This window comes from Pantherophis guttatus, chromosome 1 (assembly GCF_059756535.1).
Source record: "Pantherophis guttatus breed Tessera chromosome 1, ASM5975653v1, whole genome shotgun sequence".
In the NCBI taxonomy this organism is placed as follows: domain Eukaryota; kingdom Metazoa; phylum Chordata; class Lepidosauria; order Squamata; family Colubridae; genus Pantherophis; species Pantherophis guttatus.
The window spans coordinates 86,935,670-86,956,736 of NC_142063.1; the positions used below are offsets into that span (position 1 = coordinate 86,935,670).

Here is a 21,067-nt window from a genome sequence, read left to right on the forward strand (position 1 = left end):
CTGCTTAAACTGCGTGTTGGACTAGAAGACCTCCAAGGTCCCTTCTAACTCTCTATTCTATTCTATTCTATTCTATTCTATTCTATTCTATTCTATTCTATTCTATTCTATTCTCTTTTGGAAATGAAGTCAAATCAATAAAGTTCATAAGAGGAAGACACCCCCCCAAACTTTATGAAGTAGTATCTTTTTAGCACAACTCACAACTCAAATCCAATGCATGCTTTTCAAGTAGAATGTCTCAGTGGGACCATAAACCAAAGATTTTCAGCAGTTGACCATGTGTGACAAACTCCTGTGTGTTGTCTCTATAATTAGTTGTATTTACCTATTAAAACATTGGTTTCTGCTCATTAATCTAGGAACATAGTTGTAGGACAGCTAACAACAATATTATCTAACTAACTGGCTTACAAGGCTGTTTGTGTATTGAATTTCTCTGCCCGTGTGGACAAGATTGGATTTCCCCCTCTCTTTGGCACTTCCGAGATTTGCTCTTAACTATCAGGCAACTTGAGAAATACATAAAGAAGACAGCAAAAGAAACTCCTCACTTTGTAAGTGCAAGAATCTTGATGTGACACACAGTATATAACCAATATGAAGTACAGTTGAACTTTGTTGGATTATAGATTTTAGAAAATTTGTGACAAGAAAAGAGTTTATCTTCAGATTTTAATGACTATAGTTTCTAAAAATCTCAGTCTGAGACAAATACATCAACATTATTCAAAACTTTCTGGATTAACACCTTTAATTTTAAAATTGTGATAATTGCATCATTTGCATTGATTATTTTAAAAGGACAAACACTATTAATATTTAAATAATCTTCATTCTTTGATCGTATTATTCAATTTTACAGATGATTCTGCAAAAATCATCCATCCCAAGCAGCAAGACAGAGAGAGCAAATTCAATCTTTGATCTGAAGTTTCAAGTCCATCGCTTGCTTAGCTTCTAGTTTAGAAACCTGTAAATTAGAAAGCAGAGATTTATCTTTTGACTAAAATGCTATATTACACGCACATTTTTTATCAGAATCCCACCAGTACAGCTATGTTTTCTAAGCAAAAGTGGATTGTAATGAACTAATTTCAACAAGTGCTAAATCTTCTCTGTTCCAAATTGCACCTTTCCTAATATGCTTTGACAAGCAGCAGAACCTGTTGGGAACGCTTAAACACACATTTGCTTACTACATATAGTTAAGTCCTAACAAAAATGAGAAGGAAACTTTTAACAATTGGTGTTAATCTAAAGGCAGGGCTTCCAACGGAAAAAAAAAGTATGCATCATTAAATAATTATCACAATAACTTATCAATATAATTAACAAGGGGATTCAGACTTAATATCAGGCCATTGTGTGCTTCTGTAGTTCATTTTACGGCTTTTCTTTCCATGGTTGTTAAGTGAATCACGGCAGCTATTAAGTTAATAACACGGCTGTCAAGTGAACTTGGCTCCCCCATTGACTCTGCTTCTCAGTTGTGACCGTTTAATCGTGGGGACACTGCTAATATCATAACTAGGAGTCAGTTGCCAAGGGTCAGAATTTTGATCACATGACCATGTGACCAGGTGTTCTTTATTCAGAGTTCCTGCCATGTGAGCACTCCAGATAATCCGTGTATCTATCCTTGCAACCATCACTCAAATTATGTCTGCTTCCTACTACAAGTCACCAGTTCAGCATGATTACTGTGTGTGCAAAGAGGAAAATCTTTGCATGTGCAGCTAGAGGGACATCGACTTTTATGTTCAGCGCCCTTGTGTAGACTATAGAAGCAGTTCAGTAAGCAATTCTATACATCTCGTAAGTTAGTGTGTCTAATTGTTCCTTTTCCCAAAAGAGCAATGGGGAAGGCGGGGACAAATGAGTGGCCTCTTATGATAGGAACAAATAGATCTAAAACTGCGAGTGCTCTAAGTCCTAGCTGGGAAGTTGTGGCTCACAGCCTTAGTAATGCTAGAAGTAAAATGAGATGCTGTTCCATGACTACATTAGTCGTGGTTAAGTTGACATTAAAAGCCATAAAATAAAGAAGACAGGAGAAGATTAGGAAGAATAAGGTTCTTTGCCAAGAACAGGAGAACAAGAGTTTGAGTACATGCAGACCAGAATTACTAGTTTAGTCCCTTCTTCTCAAACAAGAAAAAATTCATCTGCCATCTTTTGTCATCCACTCTGCTGAAGATAAAAGCCTAACATGGGTGCTTTTTTTAATATAACCCAGCCTCCACATCCAATTATTTATAATACTACACAGTATTAATGTCTGAAGGGACATGGTGGCTCAGTGGCTAAGATGCTGAGCTTGTCGATCGAAAGGTTGGCAGTTCAGCAGTTCGAATCCCTAGTGCCGTGTAACAGGGTGAGCTCCCATTACTTGTCCCAGCTTCTGCCAACAGCCAACAGTTCGAAAGCAGTAAAAAATGCAAGTAGAAAAATAGGGACCACCTTTGATGGGAAGGTAACAGCATTCCATGCGTCTTTGGCGTTTAGTCATGCCAGCCACATGACCACGGAGACATCTTTGGACAGCGCTGGCTCTTCGGCTTTGAAACAGAGATGAACACCACCCCCTAGAGTCAGGACAACATAGCAAAACATAGCCCAGTGATGCCCTCGACGTGATGTCCCGATGTCTGGAGGCGGTGCGGCTCTGGATGGGGAGGAACAGGCTCCGACTCAACCCTGCCAAGACGGAGTGGCTGTGGGTACCGGCGTCTCGGTTCCAAGGGAATATTCCATCTTTGGTCATAGGGGGAGAGGTGTTGCCCCCTGTGGAGAGGGCGCGCAACTTAAGCGTCCTCCTGGATGCATGGTTGACTTTAGAAGACCATATCACGACCGTGACCAGGGGGGCATTTGCCCAGATTCGTCTGGTGCACCAGTTGTGCCCCTACCTGGATCGAGATGCGCTACACATGATCGCCCATGCACTCATCACCTCCCGGATCGACTATTGCAACACTCTCTACATGGGGCTGCCCTTGAAAACCACTCAGAGGCTTCAGCTGGTGCAGAATGCGGCCGCGCGGGTAGTGATGGGAGTGTCCCGATGCTCCCATGTCACACCCCTCCTGCGTGACCTGCATCGGTTACCGGTTGCCCACCGGGTGAGGTTCAAGGTACTGGTGATTACCTATAAAGCCCTACATGGCTTAGGCCCGGGGTATTTGGCGGATTACCTGCGGCCAGCAACAGCTCCCCATCGCCCCGTGTGCTCACATAGAGAGGGCCTACTTGGGGTCCCGTCGACCACACAATGTCAGCTGACGGCCCCTAGGGAGCGAGCTTTCTCTGTGGGCGCACCTACCCTCTGGAATCAGCTCCCCTTGGAGCTCTGGGTAGCCCCCCGACCTTCGTTCCTTCCGCTGTGACCTTAAAACATGGCTGTTTCGCCAAGCTGGCCTGGACTGAATGGGGTTTAAATGGGAATTTTAGTTTTTATTGTTGAATTTTAATTGGACTTGTTGTTGTTTATTGCTGTGAGACGCCCTGAGTCCTTGTGGAGAAAGGGCGGCATATAAATCCGATAATAAATAAATAAATAAATAAATAAATAAATAAATAAATAATTTAAAAAAAAACACCTGGTAATCAGATACTTAAGTCTAGATTAATCTTGCCTATATATTATGAGCACAGAAAGATTTTAAAAAAATAATGCTGTACTAGCAGCAAACCGAGACTTTATGGAAGCCAATACGTTTTTTTTTTTACCTTCACCATGAATCAAAACTATAGAGAAAATGATGGAAAAATTATGCAGGATCTTTTTTACAGGCATTAAAATGGCAGGGATCACAAAGTATATTTTAATCTTGATTTCCCAGGAAGTCATACAATTGCAGTATTTATCTGGCATTTCAGAGATGGGAATCAGCATTTACTGTGTATATAAACATATTATTGATACCAACCATGGTATAATATTTAGGCAGGGAATATGTACAGGGGCTAATATTCCGCTGTCCAGCAAAAGAATATTTGTTAACATTATGTTATTGCTGTGAATGAAAACCACAAACAAGCCACAATGATCAGGGATTCTTGATTTTTCCACATCTGATGCCTTTATAGTGTTAAAATAAAATCATATTCATGGTTGCCATCATCTTCAAAGCTAAGTGGTGATGCAAACAGGACTTCAGCCCTACCCTTTCACTGGGGAAAATAAATCACTTCAAACTTATCCAAGCATTTGAAAAAATAAAAAGTTTATATTTTATCTTGGCTGAGGTAAACTTTCATTTATTCAAGTGTGAAAAAATATACCATGAAAAGTATAGAAGCAATAGCCTATGTATGAATGACCATTGTGAGAGGATCCTAAGCTTCAGCAGGCACAACTCTATCTGCCATCGCAAAGCATATTCCCATTGTTGAAAAGCTTACTTTGAAAAAAGTTTATCCTGTTACAATAGCTATACATATTACAGCTACAAAGAGGGCTGTGAAAATATTTACAGACCCCTCACATCCTGGACGTAAATTGTTTCAACTTCTTCCCTCAAGACGACGCTATAGGGCACTGCACACCAAAACAACCAGACAGACCCCATGCCATCACTCTGCTGAACAATTAATTCCCACAACACTATCTATGCCCTTGGATGTCAAACCACCTAGTGGGGCTGTATTACCTATTATCCTTCTCATCTTTCTTATCACCTATTTCTTTAGCTTCTTATGACTATAACTTTGTTATTTGTACCTTATGATTTATGTTGATTGCCTATTATGGTTTATGTTGTATTCTTATTTAGTATCCTATGACTATAATTAAGTTTGTATCATGATTTATGATTATTGTAATTTATGATTAGGATCATGATTCCTCACTTGTTGTTTGTATGTACCTGAGAGCTTATGCACCGGAGACAAATTCCTTGCATGTCCAATCACACTTGGCCAATAAAGAATTCTATTCTATATAGATATAACTTCAGAGCAGTGGTAAAATCCAAAATTTTTTACTATCAGTTGTGTGGGCGTGGCTTGGTGAGCATGGTGGGTGTGGCTTGGTGGGCATGGCAGGGGAAGGATACTGCAAAATCTCTATTCCCACCCCACTCCAGGGGAAGGATACTGCAAAATCCCTATTCCCTCCTCACTCCTGGGGGAAGGATATTACAAAATCTCCATTCCCACCCCACTCTGGGGCTAGCCAGAAGTGATATTTGCCGGTTCTCCGAACTGCTCAAAATTTCCGCTACCGGTTCTCCAGAACCTGTCAGAACCTGCTGGATTTCATCCCTGCTTCAGAGCTACTAACTGCCCAACTATGATGTTTAAAACTACCCACAGATCACAAATTGTTCACCCAACCCAGCCTCAACCAGATAGATGGCTTTAAATTCAGCAGTCGGCTAAAACGTTAAATCCTGTGTCTGCATACGCCTCTAAACATGGACGGCATATAACATAAAAATAGATTACTGCTTACCTGTTCATCTATACACCTGAACTGCCAGGACCAAGCAGAATTGTAAAGGAAAGGTCTCAGATCAAAGCGATTATCATCAGGACTGTAGTTGGCGGCATGATAGGAGGGAGTAAGGGTAGTCATTTTATGTCGGTTGATTGAATACATTTGAAAGAAATGCTTAACTTTTGATGCCACCTGGTGAACAAAATGCAGTATTTCAGGGACTTAAAAAAAACATAAAATCAAAACCCACCCACCCCCATATAAACATCATATAGAATTAGTCAATAACTAAGATTCAAATGTTGCAATCCTATATTTAAGCAGGTCCAATCTTACTGATTGCTTTCAGCATTATCAACAGGAGTGCTCAAGTCAAAATGAGGTGCCAACAGAGCTGTAGTTAGGTAAGATGTGCTGGGCAGTTTTCCCAAGACATACATTGAACCTGGAATTCTCCTGAATGAAACCATAGCACTTACTGATTAAGAATAGTCTATATTTGAAGAAGTCATAACCGGGAAATGAATCAGACATTATCATTATATCACGATTTGCCAAATTCAAATTTATATTTTGACCTTTCCAGTGTATAAGCATACCAAGGCTTAGTGCTGCTTGTGTAGATGTAGATCAGGGAAATTTATTGTTTACCTCTCTTGGAGAACATATCTCTTTCCACATTGTGACCACTTTGCAGAACATGGTATAAGGTCCGGCCTTAGCTATCTTCCTTAGTTTACCATAGACGGAGAGTTCAGCATACGTCATGCCCATATCTACCTAACATTTCATAAGCAGTGCAAAAAGAAAAGAAAAAGAGAAACCAGATGAATATAAGAATCATACATTCTTCAAAAGCCACCCATCACTGAATCGGAACTATACTTAATCTAGATTTCTATGAACTTGGAGAAAAATAATATTTAACCTGATTAAAATACATACCATAGTTACAGTTGCAAGAAAAAGTATGTGAACCCCTTGGGATTACGTGGAGTTTTGCATGAATTGGTCATAAAATGTGCTCTGAACTTCATCTAAGTCACAACAATAGAAAAACACAGTCTGCTTAAAATAATACTACAGAAACATTAGATGTTGCCATGGTTTAATTGAACATAACATGTAAACATTCACAGTGCAGGGAGGAAAAAGTATGTGAGCCCCTAGCCTAATGACTTCTCCAAGAGCTAATTGGAGCCAGGAGTGAGCCAATCTTGACTCCAATCAGTGTGATGATATTGGATGTGTTGCTGACAGCTGTCCTGCTCTTTAAAAACACACACCTGTTTTGGGTTTACTGGTTTCAAGAAGCACTGTCTGATGTGAACCATGCCTCGCAGAAAAGAGCTCTCAGAAGACCTACGATCAAGAATTGTTGACTTGCATGAAGCTGGAAAGGGTTACAAAAGTATCTCCAAAAGCCTTGATGTTCATGTGTCCACGGTAAGACAGACTGTCTACAACTGGAGAAAGTTTAGCACTGTTGCTACTCTCCCTAGGCGTGGTCATCCTGTAAAAATGACTGCCAAGAGCACAGCGCAGAATGCTTCATGAGGTAAAGAAGAATCCTAGAGTGTCAGCTAAAGACCTACAGAAATCTCTGGTACATGCTAACATTTTTGTTGACACATCTACAATAAGGAAAACATTAAACAAGAATGGAGTACATGGGAGGACACCACGGAGGAAGCCATTGCTGTCCCAAAAAAATATTGCAGCACGTTTGAAGTTTGCAAAAGAACACCTGGATGTTCCACAGCACTACTGGCAAAATATACTGTGGACAGATGAAACCAAAATTGAGTTGTATGGGAAGAACACACAACACTATGTATGGAGAAAAAAAGGCACAGCACACCAACATCAAAACCTCATCCCCACTGTAAAACATGGCGGAGGGAGCATCTTGGTTTGGGGCTGCTTTGCTGCCTCAGGGCCTGGACGGATTGTTGTCATTGATGGGAAAATGAATTCCAGAGTTTTTCAAGACATTTTGCAGAAAAACGTACGACCATCTGTCCACCAACTGAAGCTCCGCAGAGGATGGGTGATGCAACAGGACAATGACCCAAAGCATACAAGTAATTCAACAAAAAAATGGCTTCAACAGCACAGAATACGCCTTCTGGAGTGGCCCAGTCAGAGTCCTGACCTCAACCCGATTGAAATGCTGTGGCATGACCTTAAGAGAGCGATTCATACCAGACATCCCAAGAATATTGCTACACTGAAACAGTTTTGTGAAGAGGAGTGGTCCAAAATTACTCCAGATCGTTGTGCAGGTCTGATCTGCAACTACAGGAAACGTTTGGTTGAGGTTATTGCTGCCAAAGGAGGGTCAACCAGTTATTAAGTCCAAAGGTTCACATACTTTTTCCTCCCTGCATTGTGAATGTTTACATGTTATGTTCAATTAAATCATCGTAACATCTAATGTTTCTGTAGTATTATTTTAAGCAGACTGTGTTTTTCTATTGTTGTGACTTACATGAAGTTCAGAGCACATTTTATGACCAATTCATGCAAAACTCCACATAATCCCAAGGGGTTCACATATTTTTTCTTGCAACTCTATATCACTTCATTATATTAAATCCCACAATTCTGTCCTACTGTCATTAATTATAATTCAGAAGCAGTTTTGGAGTGATCTGGGGGGGGGTGCAGATTTCTAACTTCTATCAGTAAAATTCCTTTGTGAAAGGGGGTGTTACTAGAAAGTATCTTGCTAATTAGGAATAGTGAAGCTCTAGTAGATCTTTGGCAATCTGGATTCTTCAATAGCCTTTATATGCCCATTGTAACTTATATAGATAGTCCTCGACTTACAACAGTTCATTTAGTGACTGTTCAAAGTTACAATGACACTGAAAAAAGTGGCTATTGACTGTTTTTCACATGACCATTGAGGATCCCCATGGTGATGTGATCAAAATTCAGTTGCTTGGGAACTGACTCGTATTTATGATGGTTGCATTGTCCTGGGATCAAGTGATCAATCCCCTTTTACAACGTTCAATCTAAGTCAATGAGGAAGCGAGATTCATTTAATAACCGTGGCAAGAAAGGTCATAGAATGGGGCAAAACTCACTTAATAAATGTCTCACTTAGCAACAGAAATGTTGGGCTCAACTGAATCATAAGTCGAGGGCTACTTATATTATTGCAGAAGACATGTGAGTCTGCAGCAGAAATATCTTACTAGGAAAAATACACAGTTGGCTAATGTATGCTGAGTTCCATATGATGCCTAAATCACAAAAGTCAGATTTTTTTGAATGTTGAAGAAGATTAAGAGATTGCATGAACAAGATGCTACAAATTAAAAATACGGGCTTACAAGATGGCAGTAGTCGTTGCACTTTTACCTCATCCATTTGAGTAACATTTCCTTTCTGCAGGGGCTCCAACTCTGCTGTTGGGGGTGCTGATATAATACTGTGTACAAATAAAATGAAATGAATCAAATTAATCTATAGTAATACATTACTATTACTATGAACATGTTCTATCTGAACCAAAGCAATTATTAAGCGAGGCCACATCATTTGTCTGCCTCATGGTACATTTCTATTCAAGTACAAGCACAACATTGCCTGACTATTTACAGGTGAATGCACAAATGTGGGCACTCTTGGTCAAACTGTACATTTCATTGGATCCCTAAGTGAGTAGAAATTGATCTTTAGTGAGATAAAAGTTTGAGGACTTTTGAATACCATTCCAAAATCTTTATCTTTCTTACTTGAAAATACTTCATGGTAGATTGAAAGGTAATATTCTGGACTGTTGTTTTGCTGAAATATCCAACTTATTTTCAAATTCATTTTTTTTCTCCGCTGGTTGTGGAACATTGCCCCATACTTGTCAGATATGCCAAGAAAATTCACAAATCCCTGCAAAGACTAAAAAAAAGTTTAGCTAATATTCAGCATTTGTCCATTGAACATGGTTCCTTATATAATGATTTTAATGGGAGATTTTTCCCTGACTTCATCACGAAATCTTAAGATATGCAAAAGAAAACATTGATAAGCCTGAACTATTTTGAGCAAAATACTATGAATTGACATTTCATAGAATATATAGTTTATATTCTAAACTATAGAATATACTTTTAGAGGGGGGGAAAAGATGAAACGTTTCAAGAAAAGATCATCTTTCTACCAAACACGAAGCCTGAGGGTGGTTCTATGATAATTTGGAGTTGTGTGTAAACAGTGGCATTTGAAAATTTGTGTGGATAGTAGAAAGAATAGATTTAGTTAAATATCAACATATCCCAGAAGCTCATGTCCCAGGCAGTAAAGAACATGAAGCTGAAAAGAGGCTAGATATTTCAGCAAGACAATTATCTAAAATGTTCCTCCAGATTAATTTGTACTACTTATAGGCAAGTAATAAAGTGGCCTGCACAGATGTATCAGGAAACAAACAACCTGATTAGGGGTGCAAGACTATTACATACAACTGCTTTGTATTAACAAAATTGTCCAATGTTAAGAAAGTCAGTATGAAAAAGCTTTATTAGCCAGCAAAACTGTACTTGATATAATCATACTTTAAAGGAACTATTTACTCATTGATATTCAGAATTTAGTTGCAATTCTATCAAGTCCTAATTAAGATCAAATTCTGAAGCATTCAGTAATCCTAGGAAAACAAAGAGGGAAGAAAGCATCAAGATTCCAGATCATTCTATACTGGAATAGACCGGAATAAATTTCATTACTTCTCTACTTACCTTCTGAGGGATTTTAGCTGAAAATTCTCAATGCAATATTGCATAAAACATTTCAAATCTGTTTTGCTAATTCCACCAATAGGGTTGATGTCACCACTGGAACAGTCATATTTTGTGAAATATCCTCGAAGACTAAGAAGGAAATATTTTTAAATTTATTTTCTATAGGTCTAAAGGTGATGACAAATATATTAAGACAATATCCAACACTCCCCAAATTGTTGTGCAATTATAAATTATAAATTTCTCCAATAATTCTGAGAAAAAGTCTGCAGACTGAGAAAGGAAGACCTGATGTAATGCTTCTATTAAGTTGGATGAAGTTAACCTGTTCTCTATCCTCCCATTACAGCCTTCTCCGATTGGGTGTGTATTAATGAATCGGAGGGAGGGAAGGTCACTCAGAAATATATCCAGAGTCAATAAAAAATCTACTGTAAGCTGTTTAACTGTCAAGTATAATTTATGTAACATTACTATTTTTCAGACCACTTTTTATTATAGTTTATGTAGTATTGAGAAAAGACTTCCAGAGTTAACATGTCCTGTAACCTCTATATGGTGAGCATTTTCTTTCTCTTTGAAATTCACATAGAAGAAATATCAGGCAGTTAGTTACTTTACAGAAAACATGAGAAGAATCTCACCATTTTCAGAGTGACCCAGTCACATATTAAAGCTAGCTCTGGGCAGTAGGCCTGGATTTGTTCTAGGAATGATTTGTAATCATTAGCAAAGACACATTTAATTCTCTTCTTAGGATAATTTGTCTATAATTTTGAGTCACATATATTAATTCCAACTTGAAAACCATACATACACACAAAGTTATGAAGTTAGAAATATGTTTCATACAAACTGAAATACTGACCCAAGTTAACAAAACTGGAACAACAAAACAACAAAAAGGACTCTTCCAAAAATGCATTTGCTTGATGGTAGAGTATAACATCTTAAGGAGCTTCTGCAATGTTTTTTGGAAAAGCCAAACTGTTCAAACATGATACAGAAAAATATTTCAGAGTGCTAAACAGCTTTTGCTTTTGAAACCGTTTGCATTTGATATGCAAAACCAAGCAGATCAATGTTTTTTATTGTTACCAGCAATTAAAGAGATTTAATAAATCAACACCTTTCATCCACATTAGCTGTTCCAAGCACTAACAATCCACCAGGCATTCCACGAGTCCACAGGCACAGCTGGGCAAATAGATAGCCGATTACCATTCTTATTCTGGCCTAGAAGTTAAACATAGAAATTAGGAATTACTAAAGCTGGAATTTTCAAGTGGTATACAATAGAAATGGTACACAAAACACAGTAGGCATTACAGATAAAGGAGTAAGAGGGAGATCAAAATGATAATCAAGGTAAGAAGAGAAAGGAAAAGAAGAGAAAGAAAAGAGAGAACTAGAGAAGAAGACTGAAACTATTAGAGGGAAAGTATTTGACATCTCCAGATGGATTATGGATGTTAAGATCCAAAGTGCTTTCATCTCTCATCTTCCTTATCTGTCCCAGGGAGAGAAAATCCTTTTCAAACCTTTGAATGAATGCTGCCTTCATTTTTGTCCCCTTTTAATTCTGGAAAAATTGTATAGGTCAGGCTAGTTGTATTAGACAAATAAATCAACAATGAAATAGATGGTTAAAGCCTTTAAATTTTATATGTCTGGAAGTCCTTTAGAAGAGCAGTTCTGTGGTATATTGTGGTATTTCTTCTGAGGAAGAATATTCATAGATACCATAGATTAGAGAGAATAGATATGTATATAGATAGCTGACAGTATAATTTATAATAGTAACTTAGTGATGTTTATTGATTGTATATATATATTTATGTTTTTATTGTGTAAATAAAAACATTTGCTGTAAGCTGCTTCAGAGGCTCATTTGTTTGAGTAGAGTTTCATAGAGATAGAGGTTCACGATTTATTGATTTATTAACCTCCACAACAGAACTCAGCTGGGATCATCAGAAAAATGCCTCTCTGCTGATCAGCTGGGATCGTCAGAGACTTTTGAAAGCATTTTTTTTACCACCTCTTCGGCCAAGAGGTTGCAGAAAAAAATGCTTTGAAAAGCCTCTGATCCCAGCTGAGCCACACGATCATCAGGGGCGGAGGGGTGTTGGGGGGGGCAGGGATTTTTGCTACCGGTTCTCTGAACCACCCGCCGCCATCGCTACCAGATCGGGGGATCCGGTCCGAACTGGGAGCATTTCACCCCTGGTCTGATGTTAATTTCAGAGTTAACCTAGGCTCATCTGGGTGCTGATTGATGGTAGAGAGATGCTTAGATCTTTTTGTTCTCCTTTTGCTTGTTGATTGTCTTTTGCAGAGTTTATAGACATATTGTTTATGTCTATGTGTCTATTGATGGCTAATTTGTTGGAGTGGCAGACTTCTAGAAATTCCCTAGCATTTTTGGACTTGGCTTCATCTAGGATGGTCAGTTTCCCAATGGAAACTATGGTTAAGTCCAGAAATGGTATTCAGTCAGTTCGGACTGGTTCGCCCAAACTAGTAGCGGAAATCGCGAGTGAGCCCGCCCACCCGCCCCTGCTCCATGCCATCCTATTTAGGCATGTTTTTGAGGCAGGGCGCATGCGTGGAAGGCGCGCACACAAGCAAAGCACATGTATGGAAGGCAGGCGGGCATGCAAACGGGTGCGCGCGTGCACAAAGCGAGCGTGCCTGCAGCGAATCAGTAGTAACATAATGTGGAATCCACCATTGGCTACGTCTCTCCATATGTTGTGAAATTAAAGAGCTTCCATCATGTCTTCTGACTGCTAATTAGTGTTCATGGATGCGTTCTGCCAGTCTTCTGCCAGTTTGTCCTACGCAGTGATTGTTGCAGTTGTTATACTGTATGCTGTAGATGACTCCTGTTTTTTCTTCTGGGGTTGCTGAATCTTTTGATTTGCTTAGGATGTTTTGAAGGGCTTTAGTTGGCTTGTGTGCCACACTGATTCTATGATTATAGTAGTCTGTTGGTGGTTTGTGAGATATTCTTGATGTGTTGGTGGTGCTGTATTGGGTTGAGCAGTCAGGCACTTTTTGATAACTATTCACACAACTTTAACATCTGACGAATAATCAAGTAAGCAATACTTCAATCATGAAACTGCCAAATAAGCCAACGGTAAATAGCCCAACCAGAGAACCTCTTAATACTGACAGGGCAAGCCACTAGAATATAAACAGAGAGCAAACCACAACTCCCTACTAGCACTGATGATGTTAATGATAGGTAATGAAACATCTGCAGGAAAACAACTAAGCTCAGAGAGCCCCAAGAACCCCTCATTTCAAATGTTCTTCCTTATTATATTACCTGCAGATTCTGTAGAGCCAGATTTTCTCTTGTGCTTCCTCCATGCACTTGATACTGAGGAGATCGTCCCATCACTGTACTGAAAATCCCCAAAATGGCTTTTACTGCACCATCTATATTTACGTTGATATGATAGCTGGGGAAAGAAATACTGACTCTGTAATTGTATCTAAACTAGCACTAATAATAAATAAAGCATGCACAACAGGCTAATAAAGAAAGGATGTAATTCGGATTTTCAATAATGCTTTCATGTTTAAGCATTATGCAATCCTTTTAAGAGCCTTGGTGGTTACCAACTGTGGTATTGCAGGCAAACTCTGCCCACAGCCTGGAGTTCGATCTTGACAGGACTCGAGGTTGACTCAGCCTCCCATCCTTCCATGATCGGTAAACAAGGACCCAGATTATTGGGGGCAATATGCAAACAATACTTCAACATTGTAAACCGCCCAGAAAGTCCTGTAAAGCATTAGGGGCGGCATATAAGCCTAAATGATATTGCTATTAAGCATTATGCATTAGACACAATGCCAGTTGGATAACCTTGGCTAGAAGGAGGCAATGGTAAAGCACTTCTGAGATCTTGCCAAGAAAATTACAGGGACATGTCCAAGTAGTTGTCAAGAATCAAAAAGATGACCTGAAGGCACACACACAGTTAAAACATTTTTAAGAGTTTCATTTCACAAACATAGCTCTCAGTTTTTATAGCTAATACTACCTCTAGTTAGGCAAATGCTGGCCAATTGCATTTTTCTGTAAAATAGAAAATATGTTTGTGAGAATGTGTGCCCTAGGTTGAGAAAGATTACTCTATAGCAAAAAAATGTATTTATTATTGGGAATGAGGAGAGTAGTAATTTGGAACAGTTTGGATTGGATGGATTGTTGCTCTGATCTGAAAAAAAATATTCTACTTCAAATAGGATAAGCAACATTTCATTGAGTGTCACTTTGAGATCCTAGCTTAAATTTAGGCCATGAACAAAAGAGCAGGTGGAATAGACTAAAAGAAGTTCGGTAGTTGAATACTCAAGAAATGTTTTTTCATCTCCTCTTGTATGGAAAATCTGTCACTCACGAAGACTTTTTTTTAAACAAGTACATATTGAAAAGCACTATTTATGCCCCAAAGAGTGGGAAATGGAATTGGTTAATGAGAGAAATGTTTTAAGTCATAAGAAAGACCACACCAAACCTGAAATTTAGACTAACACTTTTAAACCATGTTCTCTCTTCTTTAAAATACTGTTCGTGGTGACCTCTGATACATTTTACTACTCAATAGAGGCGTAATTTTGCATTTGAGGATTTTTATTACAAGTATCACTCCAGATTGGGGCTGGAATGCTTTTTAAACACATAATATAGTTTAACTACTCAATGTTAATTTTTATACCTGCCTATTTCTTCAGCCAAAGACTTGGCTCTGTCATAAGTATCCTGAGAAGAATTCTCACTAGCCATGTAGCAAGTTGTTAAAAGACGGCCACACAGCTCCTGGGCTTCCTTTGGTATATACATTTCATCATTTACAATTCTGCGTACGTCATCCAAAACTGTCTGATCTAAAAAAAAGAGGGCAGGAAAAAGAGGAGTGTGGACAAAACATTATTTTCACATTTGTATTTAGAACACAAAATGGAAAACCATTTATTTCAATTCATAAAATAAACCCTGTATTAAAAACTGTTTAATTTAAGTCTGTTTAAATTTACAGATCAACGCACATATACATTTACTTCTATTCTGAACAAGTAACTTAACCAGAAGACTTAACTAAAAGAAGTTGGTATCTTAAGTACAACAAAAATGTGACTTAATTTATTTACAGATTTGTGTAAGACTTAAACCAGCACATACATGCAATAATATTAAATTTGAGTGAGAGAATATTTAAGAAACATTTCTTGATTTCAAACTTGCTTTTGATTCTGATACAGTATGTTCCTATGCATGTTTTACTGCAACATAGAACCCATTACGTTATGTATTTACAGGTAGTTCCTCAATTATAACCACAATTGAGCACGAAATGTACTAAGTGAAATAGTTGAGTATTGCCCCATGCTATGACCTTTTTTGCCACAGCTGTTACGTGAATCACTGAAGTTGTTAATAACAAGGTGGTTAAGCGAATCTGACTTTGCTTGCCAAAAGATTGTAAAAAGTGATCACATGATCCTAGGTCACTGCAACTGTCATAAACTATATGCCGGTTGTCAAGCATCCGCATTTTGAATCACATGACCATATACATGCTGCAACAATTGTTAAGTGTGAAAAATGGTCATTCGTTTTTTTTTTTTTCAGTGCCACTGTAACTTCAAACAGTCCCTAAACAAATAGTGGAAAGTTGAGGACTACCTGTACTCCTTTGTTTTTAAACACCCTGATTCCATATGAGAGATAAGCACACACATTACAATCTTTGACTAAAATCAACTGGACTAGAAAATTTAACTTTGGCTGAATTTTTTATAATGTTTTTATAAAAGATAGTTAATGTATAAGAAAATGCAATTTACAGAACTTAGTTATAGAGTGTAGCATGTTATTGACATGAAATTAGCCTAATAAAATTAAAAATAAGAAGTCAGATGTAGGGAAAATAAGGAATCAATAAAAAAATTCTTCACAAAAGAGTTAATATATAAGACATGCTAATATTGCATGCTCTGTCAGCAACCAGTAGTCAGTGACAACATGGTTGAAGAGGGCTATTGTCTTTATGTCTGCCTGAGTCTCAAAAGGTGTGTGTGTGTGTGTGTGTGTGTGTGTTAGTTATATAAAAAGAAAGCAGGATTGGCTATTGTCTTTCTGTCTGCCTATGAGCCTGTTTGTGTGTGTGTGTGTGCATGTGTGTGTGCGTGTATGTATGTATGTATGTGTACATGTACACGTACACACACACACACGTACACACACACACTTTCAGTTATATAAAAAGAAAACTGGATTAACTGACTCTGGCATTATCCAGAATTTCAGAAAGCTAATGTAATGGTATGTGAGAACGAACTTGAGAAAGACAAGCGGATTAGAGAAGGGATAACCTGCAGCTGCATAATGAGAGAGAGGCTCAGAAAGGGCCTTATCCCTAACTTCTCAGGCTGTAAAGAGGAGGCAGTGTGCGATATATTAGTATCTCTTTGCCCAGTTTCTCAAATCTTTCTGACACACCATTACAGCTAATCACAATAAAAAAATGGACCAAAGGTTCAGTTTAATTTTTTCAAAGGCACAAGGGGGGGGGAGGCATCACACCACATATGATAGTGGAGCAGGTTTGGAGGGTACATTCTGAACGTTTTTTAGTGAAGGCATGCCTACTTTACGGCTATGTTTCCATTTTCAAATCTCAGCCTTTGCTATTAGTTTTTAGTAATTATAGTATTGGGAATCTCCAAGTTGAGTTATAAAAATGGGCTCTGGGAATATATGCATTCCTGAAGATACAAATTGGTCACCCCTTCACTGAAGGAAACTATTTCCATGTGAGAGAAATGGAATTATTCCTGTAAAGAATATAGCCTAAGTGACTCCATATTTACACTTCTCATGACCTAAGATAACTCTAAACTATTTGGCAGCGTAAGGCACTTAGGAAGGGGATGGATGGATGGATGACGCCTTTTCTGAGGAAGCCCAGCCATACAATTAGGTTTGTACATTCTGAGTTGGGTCAGGCTGACCAAAGCTAAATTAATAGAAGCAAGGAAGCTACCATGTTCCAATTAATTGTTTTTGTTAAGGACGTATAGGAATTCGGTTGGGGATTTCTAAATGGGGACTGTGTTGCTGAATAAGCCAAAACTTTATGTTACGTCCTATAAACAATGATAAGAGGGGGCGTTTTAATTGTTTTGCTGATTGCTCGAAAGCGTATTTAAACCATGTATTCGGACCTGTAAGATGTTCTCTCTCTTTCATGGGAGAACCCTTTTGAAAAAGCTTATGATATATATATACCTCTATATATACCTATAATAAATCTGCTTTTTACTTGTTGATGGTCTCTGCCTTACTTTCTATGAGGTTTGTCATTTTAAAATATCACACCATGGATTGAAGTTGGGGAGATTACTACCGGTATCACTTATAACTTCATCCTTTGATTTTTCTTCCTCCTAAATTAATAATGCAGCAGCATTTCAAACAAGCCAGTAGCAATTATCTCAGGGTATTTTTGGCAATCAACACTATAATTTTCTCCAGTGTAATTATATCGATAAGCAGATAAGCAGGTGATGGGAGCAACGTGGAGCTCCCATGTAACACCTCTCCTGCGCGAGCTGCACTGGCTCCCGGTGGTCTTCCGAGTGCGCTTCAAGGTTTTGGTTACCACCTTTAAAGCGCTCCATGGCTTAGGACCTGGTTATCTACGGGACCGCCTGCTACCATCAATAGCCTCCCACCGGCCAGTACGCTCCCATAGAGAGGGGCTCCTCCGGGTGCCGTCGGCCAAACAATGTCAACTGGCGGCCCCTGGGGGAAGAGCCTTCTCTGTGGGGGCACCTACGATCTGGAACGAGCTCCCCCCGGAGATACGGAGGATCCCGGATCTTCGCACCTTCCATCGCGCGCTTAAAACGTTTTTATTTCATCAAGCTGGCCTGGCCTAAATCTTCTTTTTTAAATTTAAATTTTAAACACAAATTTTAATCTGTTTAATTATGGGGTATTTTAAAATTCAGCCTAAATTATTTAATTTGTTTTAATCTATTTTAAATTTTGTATCTCTGTGTTTTATCCTCTGGCTGTTCACCACCCTGAGTCCTTCGGGAGAAGGGCAGTATAGAAATTTAATAAAATAAATAAATATTGTAACACAAGTTATATATTGCAGAAAAAGATTTGTGATTCAGAACTCAACATTTAATCCTTTAAGCATTATGCCCAAACAAAATACTCCTTCCAGAAAGTTCGACATCTTTAAAGCTAATTCCATCCTGTTTAATTAGCAAGTGCTCTAAATATAGAGACATACCACCTATGTAGTTTTCAAATTGTGTGTCAAAAAGGCTTACTTGAAAGCCTCTTGGGAACATCTCAGTGAGGGCCTGGTAACAAAGGACCAACTAATTACTGATTTTGCTCACACTACTAATTTTTTTCTAGAAAATACGGCTGCAATTGAGCGCTGAAAATGTTAGATGATATGTGTTATACAGAGAGAGACTAAAAACTTCATCAGTTTAACAACAGCCTAACCAAAAGTATAACCTGGAATAGGTGGGCATAGCACTTCAATTTCCAAGAGGCAAATGTGCATCTTTTGCCAGCATTTTATTATAGCTGTGGAAAGGCAGCTGCATGATTTTAGGACAAGATGCAATTGCTTTAAGAAGTTGCCAAGAGATGTTACAGAAGTATATTCCCACCACATACTTCAAAATAGTCTACTTTTCCTTTTCAAATCCAAAGCATAGCAAAGCCTTAGTTATAATTATAATTTATAATTATAATAAATTGTAATTATAATTTCCTAATACCGTACCACATGTTAAATACTCAGAGAATTGCTCGGGGATACACTCTAGATTGATAGTTAAGGGCAAAAGATTCAGTTCAATTGGTACATTTGCTAAAAAGGTTAATGTCAAATAATGTAAAAAACGATGGAGGGGCCAATTATGTAATTCAATTAAAAAAAAGTTTATATAATCAATGAACAAATTAAATATAGAAAGGGTTTCCTAGAAATATGAAAACTGACACAACTACAACTAACCTTTGGTAACCCAAACTGCTCAAATGCACTTACTTCCATTTTTTACTGCATAACAAATCTGAAGACACATGGAATAGACAATGCAGGCTGCAGATGAACTGTCCACACCACCACTAAGTGGCAAGAAAAATCCTCCCTTAACAATCACAATAAGGAAATCAAATTAGAACATTGTTGGGAACTATGCATGCAATTCTTCAGGACTTGTATCTTCAAACTGTTAATTTTATAGTTCAACATTATTTATTTCTAGTTACAATTATCCATGAATGGCCCTAATTATTAACATCCAAAATGAAGGTTAATTTATATTTTTTAATCTATTTGCAAACAGATATAGAAAATATTGTCTAAAATCCTGCAGCTGTAAAGGTAAGACAAGAAGGTTCTTTGTATTAGTTTGGCTGAGACTACAGGTCGTCTTCAATTTACAACCACAACTGAGTCCAAAATTTATGTTGTTGAGTGAGAAATTGATTAAATGAGTTTTGCCCCATTTTGCAACCTTTTTTGCCACATTTGTGAAGTGGATTTTTTCCCCTTCACTAAACCAGGCGTGGATGTGGCCAGCGTGTGACGCATTCAGCCTGTGGGCTGTGAGTTTGACAGCCCTGCATAGAGATTGGATCATCTCCTCAGTGCTTGCTCGGTTGGGTTCGTCAATCGGAACCTTGACATTGGCGTTCAAGGCATTTTTCTTAAATAATATGACAGATGGCTATTACCTAATTAGAAGTGTGTTCATCTGTATAGTATAAAGATAAAGATAAGCTGAGTTCTGGCATAAGGAACGTGCTACATTTTATGTATACAATTCATAAATACTCTCATAAATGGGAGTTCCCTCCATTTATGAGAGTACGCATAGTGTACTCTTAATTTCCAAATATGGCTATGGACTCAAAGATTGGGGATTCTTGCTTTAAGTCATTAGCAGATGAACAATGCTACAAACACGAAGCATCACTCATCACAATCCCAACTCATGTTGTATTCATTTACTTCATATGTCAAAAATTTCAGCTGCAAAGCCACTAAGGCATTATCAGTGTAAAACTCTCTAATACAGGGGTGTCAAACTCAATTTCATTGAAGGCCGCATCAGGGTTGTGTCCAGTGGTGGGATTCAGCTAGTTCACACCGATTTGAAAGAACCGTTCGTTAACTTTCTGAGCAGTTCAGAGAACCAGTTGTTGGAAGAAATCTCCTTTTGTTTTTTTCTAGCTAATCCTGTAAGGAAGGCAGGAAGGAAACAGTCTGGTGTTGTTCCTAGCCTATTGCTTACAGAAACCGCCTCTCCATTAAGCCTTATTACATTGTAACAGTTAAAGGTTCTTGGCACTATGCTCTAGCCTGAGTCTGAGCTTCTCCAGAGGGTTTTTTTTTTTCTTTGCTGGTACTTTGCTTTATTAGGGGCTTGACTTTCTTAAAGAGGAAGGGTTGTTTTAAGCTTTTTACACTGCTTTAGTGGTTCCTGGCACTGTTCTTTTGGGTGTACTTCCAAGAGGCAGGATCCAGGCTTGGCACTGATTTTTTTTACTGCCTTTCTGGGGGCATGTGATCTTTCCTTAAATCTGGACGATTTCCTTAGGATATCTTGTGAAGTGAATAAGACCAATTGGTATCTTTAAATAGTGCAAATGGATCTAAGGATTGCTTCTCCTGGCTGTGAAAGGGTGCTTTGTCAATTCACTGAGCACAGAAGTCTCTTGTCTATGGGGATTCTTCAATCATCCAGATCATGGCTGTCACTTTCTTGGTTTCCAGAAAGTCCAGTTGACTTGAAAAAGCACCTTTGG

The 21,067-nt window shown here is 38.3% G+C and overlaps 1 protein-coding gene across 4 annotated transcripts in view; it reads right to left on the bottom strand.

Moving 5' to 3' along the window:
- Window positions 1–661: 661 nt before the first annotated feature.
- NADSYN1 (NAD synthetase 1) overlaps window positions 662–21,067 on the bottom strand; it is a 42,894-nt gene continuing 22,488 nt past the window's right edge. The window contains exons 13-22 of one of the 4 annotated variants that reach the window (XR_015729699.1): window positions 19,302–19,404; window positions 14,934–15,102; window positions 13,532–13,667; window positions 11,324–11,430; window positions 10,192–10,323; window positions 9,193–9,352; window positions 8,816–8,885; window positions 6,095–6,223; window positions 5,459–5,635; window positions 662–973 (exon numbers count right to left, since the gene is read on the bottom strand). Coding sequence is in view for 3 of the 4 variants with exons in the window: in XM_034417281.2 (XP_034273172.2) it covers window positions 917–973; window positions 5,459–5,635; window positions 6,095–6,223; window positions 8,816–8,885; window positions 10,192–10,323; window positions 11,324–11,430; window positions 13,532–13,667; window positions 14,934–15,102; window positions 19,302–19,404 (1,080 nt within the window). In the remaining variant the exon portion in view is untranslated. Of the gene's footprint in view, window positions 974–2,578; window positions 2,701–5,458; window positions 5,636–6,094; window positions 6,224–8,815; window positions 8,886–9,192; window positions 9,353–10,191; window positions 10,324–11,323; window positions 11,431–13,531; window positions 13,668–14,933; window positions 15,103–19,301; window positions 19,405–21,067 lie in introns of those variants that run through there. The other 3 variants (XM_034417281.2, XM_060687628.2, XM_034417282.2) reach the window with 3 other exon arrangements.